The following is a 27,313-nucleotide window of genomic DNA, read 5'->3' on the forward strand; positions in this document are numbered from 1 at the left end:
GATCGTGGAGAGCTGTCTTGTGTGAAAGAGTCAGATCGATGCTAGAATGTCCAGAGCTAGGCGAAAGGCTGGATATGGATGAGCTGTGGTTCAGCAGTAGATTTGGACGCGGACGCGGATCGCACACGAGACCTTTTCACAGTCACTAAACACAACACTGACGAGACATTCTTGTCAATGTCAAAGTGACGATGCGACTCAGAACGATCGGGAACATAATTGAGACTTTTCAGTCTGCGTCAAATCAACAATACGATCCAAGACAATCGGACTTCACATCAACACAACTTTGACACACAGAACAGAAATCTCAAGCAAACACCGTTCAACAATCAAAAGGCTCAAGATTACCGCAGCTATTCTCTGACAAGTAACATGCACATCAGTGCATCGTGAGTGACAATGATGCAGAACTCGTGAGTGCCTTTGAAGATGGTTGGCACTTACATCAACACAATGCAACGCACAAACCCACACCTCCAAGCGAACTACTTTCACCAGCGACAGAGATCAAAACACCCATCACTGTGATTCCCGATTTCGCCAAAGAGTACATCAATGAGTTTACCAAAATCAAGAACCCCACCAAACGCGCGAGTGCCTTCAGATTCAATCGACTTTCACATCACAATCATTCCGATCTACAAAACCGGACTCTCTAGCAAACTTCATTTACCACTGAAAAGCTTATCATCCCACTCATCTCTCTAGCCAACACTCCAATATTGAGTTCTCTCTGCATTTCTATGGCTTACATCAGTCAAGGTCCAGGTGAAGAGATCCGTCTCAATCACTCCACTCTTCATCCGCTACGGCCACCTTCCTCCCGACAACCATCAAATTTCTCGGACTCTCTTTATATTCAAATACCGGCACCACATCCACCTCTTCCATACCTCTTTCTTCCAAAAACATCACTCTATCAATCGCAATAACACTTTCCACAACTCTACACAGCAATACCGATAACGTTTGCAACACCGCTATCTCTCCTTTTCTTTTCTCAAACCTCCTCTCATACCCTGCAATCTCTTCTTCAGTGACGTCTTTGCCAAGAGTGAGGTTCAAAGAAGATAAAGCACGAGAAGTATAAGCATAAAAGGAAGCCAAATCCCCAGTCCTAATCCCCCAAACCGGTCTTTGCTGCTGCTGCTGCCCTAGCGCCAAAACTTGCTTATCGTGCAGTAATTTCTCAAGAACAGCGCGATAAAAAGCTTTTCTCCCAAACACCGAGTTCGGCGGTTGCGGTGGCCAATTAGTGGGAGCTTGACATCCAGTCACCAATGCCGATGGCGATAGTTTTAGCTCATTTTCCCGCATGAAAGTTGAGATCGGGAAGCCATCGGGGTGAGAAACAGAGAGTGGTTTGATGTGGTTGAAACAACAACCCACCACTGCTGCATGAGAAATCTCAGGCACGAGGGTTGAAAGCCGCAGCATGTGTTCGGATAAAGAGCCACAAGCGTGAAGGCCAGCGAGGAGGCATCTCTCTCCCTGTGCCCAAGCTGAGATTTCCTCTGCTAGTTCGTCAGTGCCAGTGACGTAGCGAACGAGATGCGTAACGTCCTCATCTTCCTTCAGTCCAGCTTGTCGAGCTGCAGCTTTCGACCCTTGGATCTGAGAGGCACTGCCATCGATGGCCAACACCTTGAGCCCGCAAGCAGCGGCCAAAGTCAAAGACAGATACCCCTGTCCACTGCCTATATCAATCACTCTCGTGATATTCTGCGTTTTGCAGATGTGGTTGATATACCTCGCTCCCGCTTTGACTTCCGCCAGCTTTTTCGTCACCATTTTCTGCGCCAACACCTCTGGAACCCGAACTTCAGGGATGCAGGCAGGAAGCACCAACTGCTCGCGCTCAAGACTGAGTGTTCGTATCCGCTGCAACCACTGCTGCAAACTCTCTGGTCGGCCAGGTAAATCGTCGAGTCTAGCTGAAGGTTCATTGCGAAGACTGTTGATGAGGTCTTTTTGAGCGTGTTGGGGTGAAGGCAAAGAGTCCCACCATTTCGTCCATGCAGCGGGGAGTTTTGACCATGCGTTGTAGATGAAAGCGTCGTTGACGTGTATGCCGCCTGTAATTTGTACCGAGAGTGGCTCATGCAGGAATGCTATAAGGTCTTTGGCGTAGGTGTGGATGTCGGCGTAGCCTGAAGGTGGGTTGACCATTTTGGACAGTGAGAAATGGCGAGTACAAAGATTTTTGGATGTCAGAGTCCAGTCAAGCACTAGAGAGTATAGCTGTGTCCGGAGGAAAGTTGCTGAGAAACCTCTTCACGACTGCTTCCAGTGTGCCGCAACACAATTGCAGTCCGAAGGGTCCACCACAGGAGAAGGGGACGGGCGGACTGCCTGAGCCCCACCTTATCAACTAGAGCGGCTATCAATATACATTTAGTGCAACCTACCTAAAGAAACAACACAACCTACATTGGTACAAAAGCTGTGAATACGGGTAAAATCAACGCCAAAAATTTCACTCGCGGAAAGATGTTGACGTTTCCAGAGCCTAATAAAGGAGGTGTTGTCCGTGTCTATGGAGATATGGTTCAGATGCTGGACAGACACGCTTCAGTCGTGCGAAGAAGAGTGGCACTACCTTCGATAGCTGCAGATTTGGTCGTCCGTCGCTGGTGTGGTAATTACCACAAGACAAATCGGTCTTCCAAAAACTTCAGGATGGAGGTGGCCCGGCTATAGTTGCCCAATACGGTCCATCTGACACCTGCAGAGCTCCTGAATCGCGACCCTGTCCACGGGATGCATGATGATAGTGATAGAACTGGGATTATATCTAAGCTACTTTGTTCTACCCTAGCTTGAAGACAAGATGCTAGGGAAAACTCTGCAGAACCAAATGCAATAGATGTAAACAGCCGATGAATATGCAGAAGAAGATGGAAGAAACAACCAACACCAGATAGCAAACAACATGCCAGATAACCAAGCGAGAATAAATATCATCAACAAATGCTGTAATGCAATTTCCCCCTTCACATTTTCCCATGTGCCCGTTTGCAAAACCACATGATTACCTCCTATAACTTTGATGGTATCGCCCAACCAGAAATTTTCCATGTGTAACGCCGGTTCCCATGCTTTTATTCCCGATCATGTATGTTGGTGGCCTGTAGCTCAAGTTCTGCTAGCCCCTCCTTTCGTTTCAGAAGCTGCTTGAGAGGCAGTCTTCGTTACTTGCGCAATAGCCGGGAAGTATTCTTTGATGCCTTTGTCCAGTGTCTTCAGACCCAAGGGCTTGACATAAAACTCATCAGCTCCAGCTTCGAAGCTGTTTTGCTTGTCGGCCAGCGTATCTTGGCCTGTTACTATAAACAATGCTGATCTGGGTAGCGCCTTCTCTTTCTCGATTTCGCGGATTCGCCGCGTCGCTTCAATGCCGTCACATACCGGCATTTGAAGATCCATAAGGATGAGGTTGATAGGCTGTGTGTCGATGGATGACTCGAACACATTGACTGCCTCGGTGCCGTCCATGGCGGTGAGATACTGAATCTTGCGCTTCTCGCAGTACATGCGCATGATGCGTAGATTGACAACATTATCGTCAACCAAAAGGGCCATCGGTTCTGCGTCTGCTGGATCAACGCTATCTTCTGTCCCGGACGTGCGATGAGCGTCTTCGCGATTAGCCAACCCGGTAGCCGTTTCACCAGCTTCAGGATCAGAGTGAAGTCGCTTGTAGACTGCGTCGAGCTCTGTAGTAATCTCTTCGAGACGAGAGGTCAAGAAAGGTCCCGAGAAGAAACGCACCTCATGAGCGCCATGGAGCTTCTCTGTTGATGCACCAGCAGGGACTAGACATACTGCGACTTGCCTCGTGTCGATTTCCGAGACGTATCGACGGAACTCGTCTGCGTCCGGAGTGTATGTCAATACGATGAAGGAGCCCTCAGGCGTCTCCGAATCCTCGAATCCATGGTGCGTTAAATAGGATGCAAAATGCATCACAAGCTCTGGTCGCTCCGACTTGGGCGGTACGACATGAAACCTCCTAGAAATGTCTTTTAGGTTTGCGTCAAAGGGCACCGGACGAAATGCTGGACAAGCAAAGCCTGGGTTGAGAAACTGGGCGCGGAACAATGATCCATGGTCAGATCCGCCTTGTTTTGAGGAGACCAACGTGACACTGCCGTTCATGGCATTCGCGATCTTGGCTGATAAAGTCAAACCCAGTCCAGCTCCTCTTGTGTGAGTGTCCACTTTCTCGTAGGCCTCGAATATCCGTGTTTGATCTCCGGCGCCGATACCACAACCAGTGTCTTTGATGTCGAAAATCAGTTTCGTGTAGTCAGCAGATGCCATAATGACGACAATGACGGCTCCGGCATCCGTATACGATAAAGCGTTCTGGATGAGTGCCTGGACACACTCTTTCAGCAGAAATAGGTCCATGACTACCATGCTTTCGTCAGTACCGAGTCTATTCTCGAACATGACAGAGATTTGCGACAGCTCGTGCTCAGGGATTGACTGCTGCACTTCGTATATAATTTCGGCTTCAATCACGTTGAGGCTCAAGAGTGAAGCAGGTTGTATGGAGCCACCAGTCTCTTCGGCCCAACGGTTCAATTTGAGCATGTTGTTGACAGTAGACATCAATTCTCGGCCAGAATCCCGGATAGCACCGAGGACGGATGAAGGGTTCAATCCGGAGACGCCAGCTGAGAGCATGTCTCGGCTCGCCAGCTCTTCGAAAAGCAATTCGCACGAGCCCAAAACACCATGGATGGCTGTGTCATTGTCAGACATGAAATCGGAAGCAGATGATAGGGGTCTTACGTGTTCTCAGCTGGTGAGTTATGCCTCGGAGGAAGGCATCCTTAGCTGTCAGTGCCTCCTTCAGGCGGGTTTCTTGAGTGGAGTCTGCCATTATACTCGCACATTTCTCAACGAACCAGGAATCAATGTCATCAAAGACGAGTTGGACGTTCCTTGAAGCAAGAACAAGGTATTTGGTAGTGGGAATCCTTTGACACGGGTGTGCGATCGCACGGACGGTAGAGTCAGTAGCGAGTTGTGTGTGATTATGTGTGACAATTAGGCGTTCGATGAGTTCCGAGTCTTCCCACAGGCCGCCTTGAAAGTCATTGTGATCGACCGGAGCATGATGGGGCAAGGAGATCATGTTATTAGGTGGAGCGTCCTGTATGTCGAGATGGGTATCAGGATAGACCTGAGCAAGGATTCCAAAGACGTGATCCTTGACGGATGCGGGGGAAGTGTATTGGGGTGTTTGAGCAATGAGATCGGCCATGATTTGACGCTGTTGTCTTCGACCTTCGCGCACGCGAGCTACGATCTCGCTCGAGATCATGTCGGCGAAACGGACCAGAGCGTCCTGTTGGACGGGGGACAGAGGAGGCTGCTCGGAGTTGGAAGCGATACAAAGACTGCCCAGAGCGACGTCTTCGCCAGTGTCGGCCTTGCAACGGAGTGCGGCACCGGCATAGCTGCGGAGGCCGCCTTCCTCGACATGTGGCGAGCGTTTGAAGCGCCAATCGCTGGCCATGTTGGGCAGCATGAAGACGGTGCCAGGCGGCTGGTTGATCGTGTGCGAGCAGGTAGCCTCGCGCCGCGGCAGAACAGCCAAAGGCAAGCCTGCAGTGGCAACTCGTGTATAGACATGCTCGCTCATCAAGCCCATGATGGCAAAATCCCAGCCCATAAAGGCTTGGACAAGATCGAGCTTTTGCTGCAGAGCAAGCAGGAATTCCTTGTCTTCCAGCATCTTGTTGGCGTGAGTATAGTACCAATACAGTGTAAGACGGAGGCGCTCATTCTCAGACAGCGAGGGCATCAGGTAGGTATCTTGGAAGTCTTTGGGTTGTTCGGGAAGAGCAGAGGGGTCAGAATCGGGATCGGGATGGGTATAGCTGAGATTGTGGGCTTCCTGATCGAACTCGGCGATGGGTAAGCTCGCGTGAGCTTGGTCGAAGACAGGGCCGATGCTGCGCGGGCGCAAAGGCAGAGAGCGGACATCTCTGGGGGCATTGCGTCCTTCGGCGCTGGGAAAGTGAGGTTGGTAGAGCGAGGGTGGAGGGTGTGCGGACGCAGAAGGCTCCGGCGACGCCATGATTGGTGTTTATTCGGCCTCTAGCGGCATGGATGAAGCACCTCCCAATTGTGCCGGACGGGGGAGGGTCAGCGCGACGACTTGTGCTATCAACGAGTGGAATGTGGAATAACCAGAAGGAGCCCAAAGGCGTTTCGCAGTCGCTTCCTGCACCCTCATTCTGCCACGCCCTTGCCAACCTCGACCTGGGAGAGACGGCCACTGACGCCGACGCCGTGGGCCCAAAAGCCCGGTCGAGGCCCACGTCCAAATCCTCAACTCTGCAAATCTTTGCCCGCTTCCGCTCCATCTGCCGATTTAGCCCGTCACCTTGACACACACTGCCTTTGTCGCGTACACCTGCCATAGCCAAATATTACATTAATCTTTCAACAATCCCATGTCCTCACAAGAATCCCATGTCTTCCCAGAAACCCCGTCCTGACCCTGCTATTATACCCTAGGATGCTCCTGTTGACTCTCGCACTCGTCACTAACCACTAATCACGACTGGGCCGCAGCACCTTCCCCTACCACTCTGACCTCCTCCGCCTGAGACAGTCTCTCCATCTCAGTCTCGATGCCCAGCACCCAGTGGTCTCGTTCCGTCCGACTTCTCGCCTTAAACACAATCGCCCTGCCTGTCGTGCCGAGTTGCGACACTCGCTTCAACTTGTTACGTGCTCCGCCACTCTTTTGCTGTCCTTCATTGCCATCCTCTTCTCTTGCCCTAAACCAGCCTTTGTGCTGCCCAGTCCACACCACAAACGTAGTCATCGCATCATCATCTGCACTCGCCCATCCGTCTTCGAGATACATGCGAGGGAGCGCATCATTTCCAGGTCGGTTGTTGTCAAACGTGCGATTCGAATACAGTAAGTCGTTCGCTGTAATCAGTCCCGAGTAAAGATAGCAACCACGAAGATCGATAGACGCGATACGCTGGTGGTGGATATGAGACACTTTCTTGCCTGTCGCACTGCGCACCGTGTCCTCGAAGACGAGAAGGTGCCCGTGACAGAGAATGACATGACAGCGTGAGAAGATACCATGTACTCGGGGTTTGCGGAACAAAATCCCAGATCGATGGATTGCGCGACAGTTCGATATGCCGCAAACATTGTACAGCTCAGGCGATGCGAATGACTTGGTCACTTCCCACTTGTGCGCGAACATACCGACGTACGCTTCTGCCTGCATGTCGATATTGAGCGTGTCCAGATTTTGCTGTCGGACGAGCTTGAACAGAGCCAGATCCTGGGAAGCCCGTCGTGTCCAGTACTTGGCTAAAGCTCGAAGTCGTCTTATCCACTCCTTTTTCGTCGCTTTGCTGAACGCTTGTAGTCGCACGACCAGACCATTGCGCATGAGCAGCTCGAACGTTCGTGCGTCATCAAATTCTTTGGTTGTGCCATCGTCGTGGTGGCTGTCCTCAACTTCCTCATCGAAGTCGACCTGTGGGCCCTCATCCACGGCTTCATCAGCTGGTGTTGCTCCTCTCACCACATTACGAACCTCCACAACATCGGAAAGGTTGATGAACCCATCGCAATCCAGCAAAGACTGCGCATTTCGTTCTGCTTCGTCATGCGCATCTCTGTCGTGTCTTTTCCTGTCTTCTGCATCGTTAGCGGAGTCTGATAGCCACGCGACCGTGCCGGCATGCATCGGGAATGGATTGACTGCGTAGATTAATGGAATCTTTTCTGCAATTTGCTTCGCACTGGGAATGTTGCAATTTTCCTTCATAGGCATCTTCGGTGGCGGAGGAGGCTTCGCTTTCGCTGGTCGAAGAAAGAGTAGGTAGTTGTTCTGCGTGCTGAAGTATAACCGCTTGTAGAACAACTTTCCGAATTTCTGGTCGGTGCCCTTTTGAGAAGTCAAGCGGATGAGGAAACCTTCTACCGGAGCAGGCTCCTGCATGTTTTCGCCATTGACCATCTTGACGGAAACAGGGTAATGTTTCTTAGGGCGCAACTCCAGCTCATGAGTTCGTTGCAATGCCATGGTGCCGTACATCTTATGCTCGTTGATACCATGTACCCATTCCAGTCGGTCGTAGCGCTTCCAAGCCAGGCCAATCTTCGATTTGTGGCCCCATGTTTTGAGTACGTCGTCCCACTCTTTGCTCTGTGATAGCATCTCCAGACAACGATCAATGATTTTTGAGGCGATGGCTCGTTCAGCTTGCATGGCTTTGCAGATGGCGGCCTCGTCACCATCTGCGGCTTTTTCCAGGGCCTCTTCTGATACCAACTCTTCAAATGGATTATCAAGTCGAAGGCCGACACTCAGATCGGGTATGTTGATCTGAAGAGTGCGTGGTCGATGTAGGCCGAGTACACCTCTCAAGAAAGTGTACCACTCTACTGCGCTGGGTGCGGAGCGAGGTCGGAGGAAGCAAATAATCGTTTGCGGCCCCTTGGCTTGCCAGAGCACAAGGGTTTTGTCGAGGCTGCTGTACAGGTTGACCTTGAGCTTTGCAGGATCCAGTAATATCTCGTGCTTGAAGCGCTTCTTGGTCTTGCTCTGGTTCGTTGCTGGAATGACCTAGGGTCAAAGTCAATGTATGTATCACTTGTCAAACCTTGATTACTCACTCTGGTCTTGTACATCTGCAGGCACAAGACAGCACCATCTTCGTGGCTCTCTCGACATACAACCATGAACTCTCTCCACTTTTCTGTGATCCGTGTCTCGACTCGCTGGCTATCTTTCTCGTCATAATCATCATTGGGCTGCTCTGAGCCGGTCGTGATGTCCAGACGAACAAGCATCTTCTCCACTTTAACAATCTCTCCATCCTTCAGCTTTCCTCGAGTAAAGGCTCGAGACAGTCGCGATGTGCGCATGCCCTGGGCCATCTTGGCTCGCACTTGGACTTCCTGCTTCAGCATTGGATTCTCTGGAATGTTGAATTTGACGAGACCGGGTGACCGAATTTCGTGGCTGTTGCGATTCTCCTGTCCTGCGGCCTGTGGTGGATCTCGTTGTGGCTCTAGATTGAGCGCTGCGCCCAATGCGTCTTCTTCAACAACGCCCTGGGATAGTTGTTGAGCATGTTGTGATGCGAGGAGAGAGGTGTCGGATGTAGTAGGTCCTGGCGTGGCTAAATTGGTGGTTTCAAAAGAAGCACTACTTCGCTCGCCGCCGGTACGAGGACTGTTCTTTGGGGTCGTATCATGATCGCTAGATGACTCGGAGTGATCGTGGAATGCGGCACCTGGCTCGTCTAGGATCATTGAGCCTCCATCTGAAGCTGTTACGAAAGAAGCGTCTGAAGTATCACGTCTTCGGAAGGTATCTGTTGGACGCGAATCCATGTAGTCTGACGGAGCGGCGCCAGGCCTGGGTGTGGCCAGAGGAGTCGGCGTCGAAGGAGAAGCTACAGTGTGGGCTGTAGTATACGAAGCCAGAACCTCTTCGGCGTTCTCTCCTTGTTCTTTCAGAAGTGCAGGATCGCTCAGGCCTCCTCTTGGGATGTTGAGAGCGGCCGGCGCTCTGATTGTGGCCTCACCATCTGACTCTGCACCATCGTCAACGTGCTCAACATTAGAAATTACATGTAGATTCTGGCTCTTGGTGGCGCTGCGGGGCCTGCCAGGATCTTGGTCCTCGTCTTCGTCTTGATCACCATGCTCATCCTCTCGCAGTGCTTCTCCATGGGCGTTATCGGGTTGCGGGAAGCTTGCGCGATACAAGGCTGAGGGGTTTGGGGCGTCGAGGCCGGTGAGACGGCGGCGGCGGCCAACGTCGTCGGAGGCAGAGAAGGAGGGGGCTTTGGAGGAGTGGTGGATGCCCAGATAGTGCTTGTACCACTCTTTGCGATGGGTCTTGAGCCAGCCTTCTGGGATGGGACCGATGAAGCAGCGACGAGTAGTTAGGTATAGATGTTCGGGAGAAGCATGTTTGAGTCGGTGGACGGTGTAGGAGTCGTCGTCGCCCAGGGAGTCGATGGCTGTTTTTAAAGTCGCGTCAGGGTCGTCGGCGGAGGCCATGAATCCAGTCGCAGCAGAGCGAGATCAACAGATTTTATGTACAACAGCCGTAAGGAAAGGGGAAAGAATATACATTAGAGACGGACTACAGCGACGTTAGAAACATTATGCGGCCAGGAAGCTTGTTAGATGATCAAGACGACTTCCTGCCGGTTGAGGACGAGCGAGACTCGACTCGACTTGCAGCCCGCGGGCCGCCATTTCCCCAGCTTGATCGGCCGCGCAATCGTCACAAGATTTGACATTGACGCCGATCTTTATTTTCAAAACATGGAATATAACTGCTCTTCATTCTCCTGCTCCTTCTTCTTTGCCATAGAAGGCTCTTCATTATATCATGACTGCATGGCATATTTCTCGTGGCCGTTGTCTCTCTCCTCCCAATTTGTCCACGACTCTGTTTCGAGACCGTTACCCTGTGCTTCTCAGATCTTCGAGTCGTCGTCAAGCTTGAGTTTCTTAGCCTCAGGCAAGCCGTGCTCGCCAGGCTCCACGGTGGGAACATCAGGCAGATCGGCCAACTTTTGACCATTCTCTTCGCCCTTACTTTGGCCTTTCTCCTCGCTCTTGGTCTGCTCATCAGCCTCGACTTCCAGCTCGCTCTTGTACTGGTCCAGCATCTTGTCGTCGCCATCCTTCTGCCGTGCGCCCAGCGACTTGTTCTCGTCCACGTCCTGTTCCTTCTGTTCCTCGATCTTGACATGTTCGTTCTTGCTCTGGTCTTCGCTGATTTCAGTCGATGGGAAGTATTTGCTGCGTGCTAAGTCAGTGGCTGATAAAACAAAAACCTCGGAAAGAACTCACGGCAACCACTCGTAGTAGGCATCCTGGTCCTTCTCCATGAAGTTGCAGAAGATGATGTGGTCAAGCTTGTCGGCCTTGCTATCCGTATCGAGCCACTTCTTGACTTCGCCAATAGCAGTGGCAGCTGCCTCGTTGCTAGGGTAGCCATAGACACCAGTGCTCAGCGCACTGAACGCGATGCTCTTGCAGCCATTCTCTGCAGCCAAGTCCAGCGAGCGACGGTAACATGACTGCAACAGACTGGTGTGCCTGCCCTGTTTCTTGGTTCGCCAGTAGACAGGACCGACAGTGTGGATGACCTTCTTGCATGGCAGTTCGTAGCCCTTGGTGATCTTGGCGTCGCCTGTGTCGCAACCATCAAGTGTTTCGCATTCGCGCAAAAGCTCTCTGCCAGCTGCGCGGTGAATGGCGCCGTCGACACCTCCTCCACCCAGCAATGACTCGTTGGCAGCGTTGACGATGGCGTCGACTTCTAGCTTCGTGATGTCGGTGCGGATGATACAGATTCTGTCGTTGTAAGCGCTGCTGGCTCCAGACACTGTCGAAGCGGCTGGTGTCAGGTGTTTGAGCTTGTACAAGCTGGTGAGAGTAGGAATCTCCTTGAGTGTCTTGATGGAAGCCATCTTAATGTGTGATGGACAGTCGCAATGTAGTTGTCGAGATGAGGGTTGGAGAGTCAGGATGGTGTATTGAAAGTCGAGTTATTTGCTGACATGTGAAAGCGCGGATGACGCGCCCAGAAGCTAGGACCACACCTTGATTTTCACCAGCCACACCAGCGCGCCACACCGACATGTGAGCTTTTCAATAGGTAGGTAGGTACTCGGGTAGCTCTTTCAGTCACTGCTCTCTGTTACAGGAAAACCATAATGTTCTTTCTGGAAAGACCATGACTGTTGGAATACGCAAATTGTCTTCAATACCATCTATCGATCAATGCGTGACGTCCAAACCCAAAATCTGTCCAAAACTCCTACAATGCCAAACAAACACCATCCATCATCCTCCATCACTCCCCATGCCCACCCCCCTCGTCCTTCTTCGCCATCCTCTTCAGGAATCCCAAAACTCCTCCTCTTTCCCCTCCACTTTGACTCTGTTTCCTCGCCGCCTTTGCCTCGCCGCCTCTTTCACTATATTCCTCCATAGTCTTGTACCCAAAGAATCCAGACAGCGATTGTGCTTCTTCACTGGGTTGAATGTATTTCTTGTGCTCGGCCCATTCAGTCAATGCGGCGATGTAAGCGGCTTCGCTGGGGAAGCCTTTGTAGCTGCCGGAGTCTGCGTATGAGGGTAGGATTGTGGAGGCTGTTGTTTGGGTGCTGGGGGTTGGTGAGGGTGGGCGGGCGTAGGAGGGAGTGGTTGTTGTGGATGTTGGAGGGGTAGAGGTGTGAGGTTCTTGCGATGATGGTATTTGAGGCTGCGTCTGGGTCTGAGATTGTGGGCGAACATGAGAAGAAGGGCCTTGAGATGGCGTCCGGGAGGAGCCCAGCAGTGTTGATGGTGTCAATGGTGCTGGATCCCTTCGTGTGTATTCTGGCGGCGGCACCGCCGAAGACTGTGATTGCTGCATCGTGTGTGTATGTTTCTCGACTGCTTGTTCTTCGCTCGTTGCAAAGAAGTAAAGCGTTCAACAGGTATTCAATCGTGTGATAAGCCCTTGAGATGCCGATAACGATAGCGATATATGTTCGTGGACAAAAAACATCAAATCAAAGAAATCTGAACAGAGAAACAAAAGACCTAACTTTATGTTTTCTCGAAGAAAAACATGTTTCTATTTCGACAGTGGGCGGTGCCCTGCAGCCTTTTGATACAAAGGGTGCTTCTACAACTCAAGGGTGTGGTGGGTTTGTCCAATGTAAGCGCTGGATGGCAGCATGTGCGTGAAATGGTTCCGTCATGATCGGCAGTGACAAACAACGGAATCTCAAAGCCTCAGCCGACAGAGCCGCATGTCTTTTCTTCAGCCTTGACTCTTGAGGATAGAAATAGGTCCTGATCACACGCCAGTCTCTCGAGCTTGAAAATATCGGGTTAGAGAGCTACACGGCCAGGCTTCGAACGGTAGTTGTGAGATGTATTTCGTTGGTGGAAATGTCCAATGCCTGTGACATGCAGCTACATCAGGAACCCCTCACGCAGGAACGTCCTTGTCGCAGACAGGTAGGCAACAGCATCGCAATGGTCTTAATACAAGTATCGGCGGTGAGCCAGATGTCAGCACCGCCTTCTTCACAATAAACGTCTAGTGTATCTTTGCCCCACCGGTGTCATCCACACTCAACCTCCCATCTTTGACCTGAAACAGAGGCCCAACCATGAACACCATCTGGTCCCTCTTCGGCAAAGGCGTTCAAGCCAAAGATGAAACCATACAATCAGGAATTAACGATGGCTTTCCCGAGCCGAACCATACCTTCTCATACTGGCGCTCAGAACTGCACCCTATAGACTCATACTGCTCGTCCGAAGAACTGCCCCAATCATGCGATATCGCAATCATCGGAGCTGGTATGACTGGCGTCAGCACAGCGTACCATCTCTCTCGTCTGCACGCTGTAGACCCTTCTGGGAAAAGGCCATCAATCGTCATTCTCGATGCTCGAGAAGTCTGCTCGGGAGCTACGGGTCGCAATGGGGTATGTATCGAGTCGCACCTGACATTTACTGTGCTTGGACTAACATACAACTTAGGGCCATTCAAAAGTTCAAGCCTTCACGATGCGTAATTGGCTCAGAGATGCTGGTCTGGAAGCTGCGGATGAAATGGCTGCTTTCTTGTCTAATCAAAAATACGCCATGAAAGATGCGGTAGACAGAGAAAGCTTGAACTGCGAATTTGAGATGCGGAGAAGCTATGATGTCTACATTGATGAGGGGGATGCAAAGCAAGCTGAGGAGTTCTATCGTACCGCCATACGTGAAGGACATCAATGGGCACGAGACTTTGATTTTGTGGGTGAGCAATTTGCGGAGCAGGTACATTCGATCTATATCTCTTGGATGATTTGTGGGGGATGTACTGACAGAAGACAGGTCACTTCTATCCAAGGTGCAAGAGCTGCAATCAGTATGCCAGTCTGCAGTCTTTGGCCCTACAAATTCGTCACGCAGTTGCTCTCAAAGCTCGTCGACTCTGGCGCCGTACGCCTGTTCACCCACACACCCATCCTGTCCATCTCCTCTTTTAACCCTTCAGTCACAGTCCTACATACCGCTCATGGCAATATCCTCGCCAGAAAAGTGATCTTTGCCACAAACGCCTACACACCTGCCATCTGCCCAGTTTATAAGGACAAGATAGTGCCGTATAAAGGGTCAGCCTGCCATATCGCCCCTTTCCAGCCAATCTCACCACATCTAAGTAACACCTACAACATCTACTTCCCACATCCTAGTGACGAGGTAACGCGAGTTGACTACTTGAACCCACGTCCGGATTCTGGTATTGTCGTCGGCGGCGGAAAAAACTGCTACGTTAGCAACAAACCCCTATGGTACAACAACACAGACGACAACACGTTAATCCCCCACGTCCGAGATTACTTTACTGCCTACATGCAACGAGTCTTCCGCGGCTGGGAGACTTCGAAAGCGACCATCACACATCTATGGACAGGCATACAAGGGGAGACAAAAGATGGCTTCCCGTTCGTTGGGAAAGTGCCCGAGAAGGAGAGTTGGTACGTAGCTGCTGGGTTCAATGGAGGAGGCATGACATTCATTTTTTCATGCACTGAAGGTTTGGCCAAGATGGTCGAGGGAAAGACGTATAAAGAGGCAGGGTTGCCGAAGATGCTTGATGCTGCCAGGATGAAAGTTTGAGGCGCTTCTGGTGGGCCTGAGATCTGGTCGCTTGATGTGGGCATGATGGTTTCGCTTTTTGCAAAATACTGTCTCCATGTGCAAAGACATGTAATGCGAACAGCTGTAAACATGACGCTTGCCGGGATCATATGGCACCTAGGCTGAGTTGAGACGGCGGTATACAGATGCATATGATCACGTATTTCCATGCATTTGTCCCAACTCAGCTTGAATATCATTATGATGCTGGCAAACGTTATACAACAGCTGGGGAGATACGAAGTGATCACTAGAAGGCATTACACTCTGGATACTCCGGATACATGTTTAGTCTGGCATTCATCATTTTCATAGTCCACACACTCTATGGCATACGAGGAAGGAGCAACTGCAAAGGATTCGAGAACTCTTGCCTACCACAACTGCCCTGAGTGTCGACGCTTGACTGGGCTTAGATCCTGTCGACTTTCGAGCTTTGCACATTCAACATGCAAGAGCAGAACAACCAATGCGCTTTCCGATCCCGTCAGCTTCGCAAACTGTTTACTTCTCCCAACCTCTGGCTTCGTCCAACCCTTGTCCATCTCAGCACAAGCATCCATCACCAATTCTTCCATCATCTATTCTTCACATGAACCACCAAACCGCCCTCAGCCCTTCTGGTCCATCCACTGTCGACGACCCTTCTTGGATTTGTCCCAACTGCAACCAAGTCTACTGTATCTGTCCATCCTCCTCACGCACCATGTCCGGTCTACCCACCATGGCATCGGTCATCACCCCACCAGCCGTTACTAGTGAGCGTGAGCTTGAGCGTGAGCGCATCGCAAATACTCAGGTCCAGGCCCATGTCACACCACCAGAGCCTACTGAGGATACCGCTGTCCAGGTCGAGGAAACTCCAGAGCAGGCTGCAACGACACCAGGTCAGACTTCAACGGCACCAGTACCAGCCACGCCTTCTCCAGCTCAGGTTGTACAGACGTCAGACCAAGCTGTATCCACTCCAGTCCAGGATGGAACACCAGCACCAGCAGACGCCGAGACGCCACCGCGCAGCGACGTGACAAGATCAACGACGCCAGAGCACACCGAGAAGACTCAAGAAGAAGCAAATGCTGATGTTGCAATCAGAGATGCCGTTGTCAGACAGACCAGAGCTGTCTTCGACGGAAGCCGGGTGACGTCCAACAACGCAACTGCTGTCCTCGCTCAGGCGAGCGCGCACCTTGAAGAACTTCGGGCACACCTTGTCTCATGTCGTAAAGATGCTGGCGAAGAACCCGATAGCAATCCCGACGACAATCCTGCTGTCGTAGTCGTCAAAGCCAAGATAACACAGCAAGAGACAGAAGTCAAGAACCTCACAATTGACTCCCAGGTGGCTCGCAACACGTGCAGAGCAGCCGAACTCGCATACGCTCATGCCGATAAGCATCTAGCCAAAGCTCAACACACTGCCGCTTGGGTCAGACGCAACATGGCCAACGCTTATTACGAAAGACTTCTCCAGGCCGATTCTGCTCCAGCTAGCACTCATGCGTCCATTCATGGTCGTCTGAGGAACGACGAAAGAGCTCTCAATGCCGGTAGTGCTCAGGCAAAATCACGCAACAATTCAGAAGCGCACAGGTCCGGAGACGAGAATGGAGACGGAGACAAGGAGGAAAGTGGCAAAAGAAAGACTCCCGTGAGAAGAGCATCCACGTTTTTTGGGTCCCTCATGCCGTCGAAGAAAAAGAGCGTTGAATCACCATCGGGTAACCAGCCATCACCAGAAGGAGAGAACAAAGCATCACCCAGGTCTACTGTTCACGACGAGCAAGGCAGAACCAAGGGATCAATGCGCAAGCTTTTGCGTTCTTTTGGCAAGTCGTGAGAAGTTGATTCTTCGGTCTTTTTTCCTCCTATAGGGCTTGTGGCTTGATGTCTGTCCTTTACCGTTGTTGGTCGGGAGATTGATACATTCTTTTTGAGATAGCACAATCACATTCTTTCCGTCTGTCTTCCATCTCCCATGTGCAAGTGTATACCATGTAAATGGCTATGGAAATGCACAGTGCTTTCCGGGCTGCAGCAAAGTCCATAGAGAGCCAAGATCTTATGGACTCTCTGCGGATGCTCCTTGTCTACCAAACACACTGTGCATTTCCATAGCTCTGGTCTCGCCTTCTTTATGGTCGGGAGAGAGGTGAGTAGTGACAGAGTACCGGTAATCGACTCTCTCTCTCTCTGGACATCGCTGCCATCTAGAAAGAAACTCTGCATCTTGATGGCTTCCAGTGCTGCATCAAGGGAACAAGGAAGACAAGAGGGACAAAACGGAACAACTCGATTAGTCATCGGGGGGGAATATACAGAAACACAAAAACGCGACAAGGAAACACAGATCGTATCAACGGAAATGTATCAAAAAAGGCAAAAGAAAAAAAAAGAAAAAAACAATGTGGTGATAACAAAAAGAACTCTCAATCAAGAGGAACAAACAACATTACTTCTTCTTCTTCTTCTTCTTCTTCCTTGAGCGCCTATCAATTCCGTCTCTTTTGAAAAGCAAGTACTATAGGAGACATATATAAAAATTACTTAGCCTGATAAGTACCAGTGACGACCCTCCTGACCTCTGCACACCTCTTCCAGCTCTCCGCACTCCCAAGACTCTCATCAGCAAAGGGATCCGCTTCTTTGGCTTCCTCCTTGACGCTGACGCCCAATCCAGTACCCAAGTCTGCACCGACGACCTCCCACTTGGCCTCAATGTGTCCTGCCTTGGCTTCTCCCTCTGGAGTTTGGAAACGCGCGAGCAGCTTGCCAGGAGTAGAGGAGAGGGTAATATTGCCCAGTTGCCAGTAAATGAGGTTCTTGGTCTTGTCAAACGTTCCGACTGGCTTGGAGAGGCAGGTAGAGGCTTTGGAGGTGGGGTCGAGGTAGAGCATCAGGACTACGTTTTGTAGAGTGACGCTGCTTTGACCAGCAGGCAAGGTGAATGCAGGGTTTAGGCTGTAGCTGAGAATGGCGGATGTTTGTGTGGGCTCGATCTTCCAAGCTGGGTTCAAGAGAAGGGGCGCGGCTGTTGCGCCAGGGGAGGAGACTTGGTACTTGAATGCCACTGCTGTTTTGGAGATGCCGCCAAGGTTGACGCTGTATTCGCCGGGCTGCTCGGTGGCGGCGGTCAAGAAGGCTGGGTTGGGGGCCACCTTCTCCAGGTTGGAGAAACCGTCCACACGAATGCTTTCGTGGCCGAAGGGGGATGAGAAGTCGGTGGGGTTGTAGGCGAGAGCAATCTCACCAATGGTGACGCTACGAGTAAGTTGTCCCTGCTCGAACCAAGCGCTCACAGTCTCAATGATGGAGCTGTTAAGACCAGGCTCATGGAGTTCAGGGTGCTTGTTAGTCTGGCTCTGCGAACTGCTGAGAGAACGACCGGAGCGGATGGAGCCTGCGTCGTAGTCGCTCTCACCAACGCGCGAGGCTGGACGTGCAAAGATACTGGCTGCAGTGGCTTGAGCAGAGCCATGGAAGGGCGAGAAGGTAGATGAGGTGGAGGTAAATATGGGAGAGGAAGGGCTTTGTGCAGTCGGCAGAGACGAGGTCGAAATCTCCAATGGTGCGCGTGTTGTCTCTTGGGTTGTTTGTAACGGAGGCGAGACGGTAACGGGACCCTCCTCGGTGGTGACGTCTGGGGTGGTGACGGGAGACTGACCATATACACTAGCACGCATGTCACGACGGCCACGAACAGTGCCGGCCCTACGCGAGGTTGGGGGAGGAGCTTGCATCTTGAGAGTGTTGGCCATGCTGGTCAGAGCAGCGTCCCCACCCTCTTCAGCGATGGGAGCATTGCGGATGTCCAGCTTGAACTGGGGCTGGTTAAGGTCGTTGGCCTCGCTCGCCTCTCGCTCGGCTTGTGAGATGGCATCGAGGGCGGGCGGCGGCTCTGAGAAGCCTTGATTGTCGCGGATGGGCTATTGAAGTCAGTGACTGGGTGTTGTATGAGGATGACATGTACGCACCTGCATAGGTTGTGTGGGTTGCATGGGCTGCATTGGCTGCAGAGGTTGAACAGGTTGCGCAACGGATGGCTGCGAAGGAGACTGGAGAGGCAGGGATGCTTGCGAGGGCTGCAGAGGCTCCTGCAACTGCGAAGCGTGGTTCTGCTGATAAGTCTGGTGGCTTGGCTCAGGAGCAAGGCCAGCAGCAGCCAGCGACTGGGCAGAGCCATCGATAGGCGGCAACTCTTTGTCGCCGTTCGAAGTGCCAGCGCGGTACGATGAATCGGTGTTGCTGGTGATGGTGCGAAGGGGAGAGCGAGGGCGCGTCGTCTCTTCGTTTTCCTCTAGCGGCGTGGGCAAGTCATGGTTGCGTCCGAATCTACTGGATAGCGAGTTGAAGGCCGATGGCCTGGATGGCCTGCGCTCTGGCGACTCGGACACGCGGTCAGGGATCATCTTGCTGTCGCGGTTCTTGTTGCGCCCGAGCAACGTGCCCAGTCTCTTCAAACCGCCCTTGGAGCCAGATTTCTGCTTCTCGGGCTCTGAGGATCGCTCTGTTGGTGCTGCCATCTTGTCAGTCTCTGCTCGCCATGATCTTGGCTTTATCAGACTTACCAGTTCCCGAGCGCATGCTTGCGCCATCATCCTGGCGAGTTGATGGGGCTAGCGAAGGAGGAACAAAGATGGATTGGCGGTTCCTGATCTTGTTTTCTTTAGGCACCACATCTCCGCTAGAGACACGCAGAGCGTATGTCTTGATCTCATCCGCCGCGTCGATGTTCAACAAGCCATTCAGCACAGCCTCGGCCGGCTCTCTCGTCTTCTCGATCGTGTCGATCTCATGTGTTTGTAACTGAGTAAGCACATCTCTCAGATGGTTCAGTCTGGCCTCGTCGAGAGATTGCAGCGACTGGAAAACGTATGGAGACTGAGAAGTCCATTGCGACTGTGCGCCCTCGAGCTCAGAGTCGGCACGAGACGCGTTGTTGGAGCCCTTGCTGTTCAAACGTTCCGACTTTTTCTGTGCGTTCTCAACATCACGGGCCATAGAAGTGAGATTGCCTTGGATGGTTGACATGGCTTGCATCTCGCGATTGGTCGAGCCAAAGTCGCGTAGTGGTCGCTCGACATCGACTTCAATCCTCTGGGCCAGCGTTTGATGCGATTCGGCCAGCGACTCAAGAGCAGAGCTGAGGGTGGTCCATGTTCCAGAGAAGATGCTGAGGTAACGCATGTCAGTCATTGTCTGGTTGTTGTTGCGATTGGATGTGATTACCCAAGATCTTGAATCGAGTCGCCGGGCGGTGATCGCCTCGCGAGCTTACGCAGACCGTTCGAGTACTGTTCCTCGAGTCTCCTTCGTTCCTGGAAGTCATAAGCTCTCGTCGTGGCTATCTCTTCGGTCGATTGGGCGTCTTACTTGGAGCCAGTCGGCGATGTCGGAATTGACACGGCCGACTTGTCGCACGCGGTCATTGAGAACGTTGATGGCCTGGCCAGGCTCAAGAATGGCCTGCAATTGTATATATCAGCCCTTGCGCAAAGCCTCTTAGCTTGTTGCTGCTCGTCGACTCGTTGTGCGGGTCGGCGCAGCGCGGAGAGACATACCGCCATGGTTGGATACTCTTGCCTATCCATTGCGACTGGGTTACGCTCCGACAAAGACCAATACAGGCAGGTATGAATAACTGGATCAAAGAGCGTGTTGTTTAGGTTCCTGCAAGAGAGGCAGGCACGATTCACGGACGAACCGCTGCTCCCGGCGCGCCCGAATCACGATTAACGTCATTAACCGGCCCGGTCGTCCCCACACTAAAGCACCTCGGCCTTCCACTTTGAGCCATCAAGAACACGCGAAGGCCATGCACATCCTCTGCATCTTGTCTATCTATCCATCTTAATAGTCTAAGTCATCCTACACATACATCACGAGTCAGGTGGCTCCCACCAGTTGAGGCGAGATCGAGCATGCCACTACTCTGACCCAAAAATAGTCAAGTCAGTCATAAGAGGAAGCGTGTAGGCATGGCAGACTGGTAGGAAGATAAGTTAGAGCCGAATCCACGGAATGGAAGAGCAAGCAAACAAGGGAACGAGACACGATAAAAAGCAATGAGCTGAAAGTGAAGGACATATAACGAGGAACAAGGTCCAATGTATCGCTATGCAGGGCATACGTGCAGGCAGAAAAAAGAGAAATAACACAACAAAAGATTTTTGCAGAGAAAAAAAAAAGAGAGAAACGCACAACGACCCGGTTCCATGCTGTTTTCGCCATCCAAAGACATTCAAAACTCCTTCTCTTTGCCCTTTGCTCCTCGCAAAAAGAACCTAGCAAGTCGATGGTGGCATGAATAAGAAGAGGACAGCAGACCCAACCGAAAAAAACAAAAGCATTCCATTAAAAACACATCCTTTCAACGCCCCTTTGCACCTGTGACGGCCATCTTGCCCAATGCCATCTATACCGACCATGGCACATTTCGCCAGGTCTACCTTTACTTCTTCTGCTTCATGAATTCGATGGGTTGATCGGGGTCCGACGGGTCCAGGTATGTCAACATGACCGTGCTGAGCTCCTTGAAGTCGACCGGCTTGGTCACGTAGCTGTTGAAACCTGCGTCTACGCATTTGGCGTAGACATCTCCCATGACGTTGGCCGACAGTGCAACGATTGGGATATACGGCTCTTTGTTCTTCTTCTCCCACTTGCGAATTTCTCGGCAAGTCTGGTAGCCGTCCTTGTTGGGCATGTGAAGATCACACTGTTGGTCATGTTAGTTGATGATCGTTAGAAGACCGAAATATACGTACCAAGATGATCGAGTAGTATCCATGAGGATTGGCAAACACCTTCTCGGTGCATTGAACTCCGTCCAATACTGTATCGACCTTCACGTTGACCTTGCTGAGGAACTTGAGAAGAACCTGCATCCCGTTAGCCATGTCTGAATCGCATCGGCATTTGCTATGCTCACCATTTGATTGACCCTATTGTCCTCCACTAACAAGACTCGCTTGTTCTTGTCGCCCAATCTGCGAATCATTTCCTCATAGACTTGCTTCTGACTGACGGCCACCTGCTGCGCCGAATCTTGGTTGCGATCGGTGCTCATCTCACGCTCTTTGCGTGGATCGAAGATGGCGGCAAACTTACTCGGCTTCAATGGCTTGAAGATGAACTGCATCCTTCTCTCTTTGGCTAGCGCAGTGTCGTCGAAGTGCGGTGCTTGCTCTATAAGCTTTCGTCGTTGTTGCAAATCAGTAATGAGCACCAATTGCGTCATGGAGTGAGGGGGTGAAGCGAGCACTTGCTGCACGAATTTAATGATCTCTGGCACCGACTGCAGGACCAGCACGATGTGCGAAAATATCATTGGATCGTCTCCGCTGATCATCTTTTGACATTCTATCACACTCTCCCTCGCTGTGATCTTGTGAGGGATGTTCTTGGGTAATGTCATGTCCATGTGCTGCACCGTTGCGTCGCGAGCATGCTTGAGCGGGCATACAACCAAGATCGAGTACATGGGTGGCAGGTGGCTGCCACCTGGTGAGACCATTCTGATGGCGGAAGATGGCGCATTAGCATCCCTAGGAGCCAGATTGGACTTGCCATCGGTAGGGATCGACAACTCGATTGGTGGCGATAACGACATGAGAGATGGATCGGGCACGAACGAAGATGCAGAAGACCTGACCGATTGTGCACTACCAACGGTACCCCTGATTGACGGATCCGAGCTACCAGAAGAAGATGCAACAGGGGAGATTCCATCAAAGTCTGGCGACGATTCGTCTGGAGCATCTGAAAGTAACTTGGGTGAATTCCTGATAGGAAGTTTCAGTGTGTTTGACAGCCTGGGGTCTTGCGTTATTGTCGGTAAAGGTAAAGGTGTCACAGGTGTGGTAGGCAGCAGAGCAACGCCAGGAGTTGCAGGCGGTGGAGGCGGCTTATCGTCCCCGGCCGGCAGACTGGTCTTGATGACGAAAGCGAACGTAGCGCCTTTGCCAGGCACACCTCTCGCAGACATGTCACCTCCGTGCAGTTGAGCGAGTTGACGAGAGATGACAAGCCCAAGTCCTGTTCCGCCATGTTGACGGGTACTACTTCCGTCGATCTGGCTGAAGCGTTTGAAGAGGTACTGTGCTTCCTTCTCGGTAAAGCCTTGGCCTGTGTCCATGATCTCGAACTGAACATACATCGAGTCGTCAGTAGGCTGGTATTCCTCTTCCAATGGCACGCTACAGCGGATGAACACTTCACCGGACATGGTAAACTTGATCGCATTACCGATGACGTTGAGCAGAATCTGGCGGATGCGGAAACGATCGCCCTTGATCTGGGAGGGTACATCAGGTTCGACCAGATAGTTGAGCTCCAATCCTTTGTCAATTGCCATTGCAGATGTCAGATCGTTGACCTCCTCGATAAGAGAGCGGACATGCATCCAGTCCATATTAAGTTGGATCATGCCAGCCTCGGCCTTGGAGAGATCGAGAATGTCGTTGATGAGACCACGCAATCCTTCAGTAGAAGCTCTGATGATGTTGACGTGCTCCATCTGTTCCGAAGTCAAGCTGCTATCAATCAAGAAGTTGACCATACCAGTGATGCCGTTCAGAGGAGTGCGGATCTCGTGAGACATGTTACTCAGGAAGCGAGACTTTTCGTCCATCGTCTCCTTCAGGTCACGTTCCAAAGCCTTGTGATCGTTGATATCAGTGCAAGTGCCGTACCAAGTCTCTTCTTCGTCATCCTGAAGATCACGCTCTGCAAGCAGAACTCTAACGAGATGCCATCTGTACTCGCCGTCCTTCGAGCGCAGTCTAACCTCTGTAGAGTATGAAGGCTTTCCATCGGCGTCTCGTGAAACCTTGAGAATGCCAGTGGAAGCCAACTGGGAAAGTCTTGCTTGAGGCAATTGGGTGGTTGGTGACGTGTTCATTGGACTTGTAGGTGCACGTTCAGTATCTGACGATGCACTGGACGATTGAGCAGATGAGGACATTGTTCTGTGTGGCTCCGGTGGCATCGTGGTCGGGACATTGGTAGCGTTGGCTGAGTCGTTTTCGAAGGCGGGCAACCTGCATTTGACAATGTCATCGGGATGAACGTGCTCCATGAAGCCGATGCCCAAAGCCTGAGATTCGCGCTGTCCAGAATAGTTCAGCCATTGAGAGTTGCAGAAAGTGACACCCTTGGACTTGTTGACGGTGAAGACGACCTGGGGACTCGAGTTGGCCAATGCTCTGTATTTTGCTTCGGAAGCAGCAGTCTCTTGCTGGCGGGCAAGGTTCACTTCGGCCAGATGTTGTTCGTGGAAGTCCATGTTTGTACCGATCCAATGAACAATGTTCTGCTTCTTATCCTTCAAAGGTGCAGCTCGGACGTAGAACCACCGATAATTGCCATCGAATCGCTGTAGACGAATCTTTTGTTGCAGTTGCTGGCCTGTCCGAAGCGATCTGTTCCAGGTATCCATGTACTTGTTTTTGTCTTCCGGATGTATCGCTTGCCACGGCTCTTTCAGAACTTGTCTAGAATCATGTCCACGGTATACTAGGAATTTCGAGTTGACCCATGTCAGCGCGCCAGTGCCAGGAGCAGCGGTGAAAATTTGTACGGGCAGCGAATCGATGATTGTGCGTAACAAACGTTCGGAAGGCGGAGGCATCTCGTCAGACACAGAGCTCGCCCTAACATGAGTGAGAATTCCGGGTGTCCTGGGGCCAGGCGTGGTTGCAGCCGGAAGTCCTTGGAACGATGAACTAAAGTCGGCACCATAAGAGTGTAAATATGAGTGGCGCTTGTCTTCACCTTCTGCGATGATTGTTGGAGGAGGTGCATTACTGCGGAAGCTAGGCTTCCTGAGAATAGAGTTCTCTGCGGTACGCGGAGGGCTTTGCTCACGGCCAACAAGTTTGAGTGGAGTTTTATCTTCTTTGAGGGAACGCGATTGCCTGGATCTTCTTTCGCTCTTGGGTGTCGTCTGCTCCTCGTCGGCCGTAGTCACCGATACTCTCTTACTTCTGTCCTTCGCAGGTGTGGTAGTTGAAGTCTGGTTACCAGCAGTACCTGCTACACGGTGCATCTTCTTGGCGTCGAAGTAACTGTCGATGATCTCCGATCCACGCAATCCAGCTGGTGTGTTGACCACTGATCTGCTGTTTGAATTGAGACCGAATGCTGAAGGATCCCATCCAGGGGTACCAACTATAGAACCAGAAGGACTGTGGCGTGATCGACCAGAGTAATCAGAGGGACTAGTCATGCTGCCAGATATGGAACCTGCCACTTCATCGAGGTCGGCGCGAATGAGATCATCGAGATTTCCAGGCGCAATATTCAAGGGTGCAAAGCCAACGTTATGGCCCGAGAGAGATCTACGATGGCGGACACCCATAGCCTGGTTGTGTGCATTAGTGTATTGGTGGGCCATGTAATACGAGGTGGCCAGATGTGGTCCCAGCAGTTTGAGAGACTGTACGAGGTTCTGAGGGTACGGCACGGCGGGACTGAGAACGGAGAGAATGGCGATCGGTGCTCTCCGGTCGCCAGACGATGCTTGTGACACGGATTGTGCCCGACTTGCAGGACGAGATTCGGGATTAGGTGATTCCGTAGGATAGTTGTGCATTATTGGCGACAGTGATGGATGTATGAGAGGGATGTGCACAACGGTATGAGCGCGATCAACGCCAATGGCCTCGACAGGCTCAAGATGTGAATAATCATGAGTAGCGTCATTTGGGTTAAACGAGTCTTCGACACTTTCCTCTGCGGTGAAAAAGGGATTGTTCTCGGGATCGGCTTGCATAGCAGGTGAGGGTGCTGGAGACTGAGCCCAAGGCGAAGGTGGGTATTGCTCATATTCTTCGTAAACCGAACTACGCCGCTTATTATTGTCCAGCTGTGAAAAGAGGGTGCGGGAGTTGCCAAAGAGCTGAGAGGCCTTGCCAGCGGGTAGAGCAGGTGGCGGCTGTTGAGCTCTTGCTTTCGTCGAGCGTTGGCCAGAAACTGTGCTCTCGTCCTGTGAGCTGTTGGAAGAGCTCCGGCTATCCTGTCCATTATTCGAGTAGTCGCGGGTCAGTGTTATCAGCTTGCCCCTTTCCAGCACCCTGTTGATTCCGCTTGAGTCGATGAGACCATCAACCTCAGCTTCTAGCCCCTTGAGGACAGGATAGACTGCTAATTGGGCTGGCTGACTGTAGCCGCCGACACTACTGAACTCGGGGTCACTGACGGATGTGCTGCGGTAGTTGGTTGTGCGATTGTCAAGGCCTGGCGACGGCATAGGGGCGTTCATCAGGCTGGGCGCATGACTGACAGTGCGTGAAGGCATGTTTGGACGTAGAGCAGAGCCCGGGCGGAGTGGTGAGTCGGCCGTAGTATGACCAGCATAAGAGTGACGAGTTTCAAGGTTTGGGCGCATACGATTCCAAGTGGACGGATCTGAACGTGGAGCCAGTGATGAAATAGAAGGCGGTGGGTGGTTTGAAGCCTGGCTCTCATTCGAACTGTCCTCACGGCCAGAAACATTGAAAGTAGCCTTTTGACCCCATGGCACATTCTCGATATCATTCGAGTCTGCAGGGAGGGCCAGACTCGCACGGTCCGCCTTGTAGACATCATTCATTATGTTTGCAACTGTTGACCACCAAGCGTCCAGGCCGGGCTCCGAATTGAGCTGCAAGACAAGATCATAGACGTTAGGGGTCGGGAAGCGAGGATCCTGACTGGGTCCAAATTCGAAGCCTTGGGGAGCAAAGGCGGCACCAGTAGCGGCGGGAGTGGTTGCACCGGACATGGCAGCACCGCCAGGGGTGCTACTATCACCGGACTGAGCGGCAGAGACAGTTGGCGACAAAGCAGTGAAAGGCTGGTGGAAGGCTGACGACCATGTGCGCGGAGTGCCAGGGACATATGGAAAAGGATACGAGGGAGTGCGCAAGGGCATAGCAGCAGGTGTGGCGGCAGCACTTCCACGAATGGTGCGAGATGACGAAGATGTGGATTCGGTAGAGGCGGTTTGGGTGGTGGCCAGAGGGCTACTAAAGGCAGCGGTGAGGGGGGAAACAGTGCCGTGTTCCTCCTTGATGGGCGAGGGTCGACGGGGCACTTGGTTGGACGAGCTCGAACGAGCGACGGCAGGCGACAGCGTGTCGGGCTGAGGTTGGTACAGTTGGTGCTGTTGAGCGGCTAGATTGGCCTTTGCCCGTTGCAGGTTAGAAGTCATCCTGGCCGTGACAGCAGCACGCAGGCGAGCAATTTCTTCTTCGTCGGGACTGACCGAAGCCGTGTCGGGGCCTGGCGACTGAGGAGGCTCGTTTATAGAGGGCGTGGTGGAGCTGTGTGGCGGCGAGGGACGCAGTATTGGACGTGCCTGCAGTTTGGCGGCGGCAGTGAGAGCAGGAGCGGCAGCGGCGTCGTGGGCGTTGGTTGCAGGGGTCGCGCTCGGTGTGGCGTCATCGTCGTCGTCGGCATCGTCGTTGTAAGGCGGCGGCGCCATGTAGGAACGCATGTCGGGACCGTCGTTGGTGGAAGGCGGGTGGGACATAGCCCTTTGGCCTCGTCGAGTTCAGCAAAGCAACGCGCAGAGGGGCCCGTGGACAAAGGACGCATCAGCAGC

General features: G+C 52.1%; 9 protein-coding genes across 9 annotated transcripts; 2 read left to right on the forward strand and 7 right to left on the reverse strand.

Moving 5' to 3' along the window:
• Positions 1 to 699: 699 nt before the first annotated feature.
• M436DRAFT_71211 (uncharacterized protein) lies at positions 700 to 2,172 on the reverse strand (the record flags this gene model as incomplete). The annotated part of the gene is made up of 2 exons (XM_013573761.1): positions 700 to 744; positions 820 to 2,172. 2 exons carry the CDS (start codon positions 2,170 to 2,172, stop codon positions 700 to 702), a joined length of 1,398 nt encoding a protein of 465 aa, XP_013429215.1.
• Positions 2,173 to 3,204: 1,032 nt separating this feature from the next.
• On the reverse strand, positions 3,205 to 5,983 carry M436DRAFT_18332 (uncharacterized protein; the record flags this gene model as incomplete). The annotated part of the gene is made up of 2 exons (XM_013573397.1): positions 3,205 to 4,754; positions 4,804 to 5,983. Coding segments are annotated over 2 exons (2,730 nt in total), but the record flags the coding sequence as incomplete, so codon positions are not given.
• A 597-nt stretch (positions 5,984 to 6,580) lies between these two features.
• M436DRAFT_43195 (uncharacterized protein) lies at positions 6,581 to 10,074 on the reverse strand (the record flags this gene model as incomplete). Its single annotated transcript, XM_013573648.1, has 3 exons — positions 6,581 to 8,626; positions 8,677 to 9,602; positions 9,711 to 10,074. The coding sequence occupies 3 exons, from the start codon at positions 10,072 to 10,074 to the stop codon at positions 6,581 to 6,583; spliced, it is 3,336 nt and encodes a 1,111-aa protein (XP_013429102.1).
• Positions 10,075 to 10,874: 800 nt separating this feature from the next.
• On the reverse strand, positions 10,875 to 11,501 carry M436DRAFT_42562 (A1pp-domain-containing protein; the record flags this gene model as incomplete). Its single annotated transcript, XM_013573526.1, has 1 exon — positions 10,875 to 11,501. The coding sequence occupies one exon, from the start codon at positions 11,499 to 11,501 to the stop codon at positions 10,875 to 10,877; it is 627 nt and encodes a 208-aa protein (XP_013428980.1).
• A 386-nt stretch (positions 11,502 to 11,887) lies between these two features.
• On the reverse strand, positions 11,888 to 12,451 carry M436DRAFT_42505 (uncharacterized protein; the record flags this gene model as incomplete). Its single annotated transcript, XM_013573518.1, has 1 exon — positions 11,888 to 12,451. The coding sequence occupies one exon, from the start codon at positions 12,449 to 12,451 to the stop codon at positions 11,888 to 11,890; it is 564 nt and encodes a 187-aa protein (XP_013428972.1).
• Positions 12,452 to 13,199: 748 nt separating this feature from the next.
• Positions 13,200 to 14,706, forward strand: M436DRAFT_80167 (FAD dependent oxidoreductase; the record flags this gene model as incomplete). The annotated part of the gene is made up of 3 exons (XM_013573833.1): positions 13,200 to 13,520; positions 13,576 to 13,860; positions 13,918 to 14,706. 3 exons carry the CDS (start codon positions 13,200 to 13,202, stop codon positions 14,704 to 14,706), a joined length of 1,395 nt encoding a protein of 464 aa, XP_013429287.1.
• A 490-nt stretch (positions 14,707 to 15,196) lies between these two features.
• M436DRAFT_62153 (uncharacterized protein) lies at positions 15,197 to 16,567 on the forward strand (the record flags this gene model as incomplete). Its single annotated transcript, XM_013573679.1, has 1 exon — positions 15,197 to 16,567. The coding sequence occupies one exon, from the start codon at positions 15,197 to 15,199 to the stop codon at positions 16,565 to 16,567; it is 1,371 nt and encodes a 456-aa protein (XP_013429133.1).
• Positions 16,568 to 17,270: 703 nt separating this feature from the next.
• On the reverse strand, positions 17,271 to 20,318 carry M436DRAFT_43046 (uncharacterized protein; the record flags this gene model as incomplete). Its single annotated transcript, XM_013573623.1, has 6 exons — positions 17,271 to 18,653; positions 18,702 to 19,243; positions 19,296 to 19,900; positions 19,957 to 20,045; positions 20,101 to 20,193; positions 20,289 to 20,318. The coding sequence occupies 6 exons, from the start codon at positions 20,316 to 20,318 to the stop codon at positions 17,271 to 17,273; spliced, it is 2,742 nt and encodes a 913-aa protein (XP_013429077.1).
• An 860-nt stretch (positions 20,319 to 21,178) lies between these two features.
• Positions 21,179 to 26,920, reverse strand: M436DRAFT_43231 (uncharacterized protein; the record flags this gene model as incomplete). The annotated part of the gene is made up of 6 exons (XM_013573655.1): positions 21,179 to 21,445; positions 21,495 to 21,608; positions 21,659 to 22,244; positions 22,500 to 24,501; positions 24,595 to 25,579; positions 26,012 to 26,920. The coding sequence occupies 6 exons, from the start codon at positions 26,918 to 26,920 to the stop codon at positions 21,179 to 21,181; spliced, it is 4,863 nt and encodes a 1,620-aa protein (XP_013429109.1).
• Positions 26,921 to 27,313: the final 393 nt, after the last annotated feature.

The sequence above is a fragment of the Aureobasidium namibiae genome, assembly GCF_000721765.1.
Source record: "Aureobasidium namibiae CBS 147.97 unplaced genomic scaffold scaffold_5, whole genome shotgun sequence".
Lineage (NCBI taxonomy): Eukaryota > Fungi > Ascomycota > Dothideomycetes > Dothideales > Saccotheciaceae > Aureobasidium > Aureobasidium namibiae.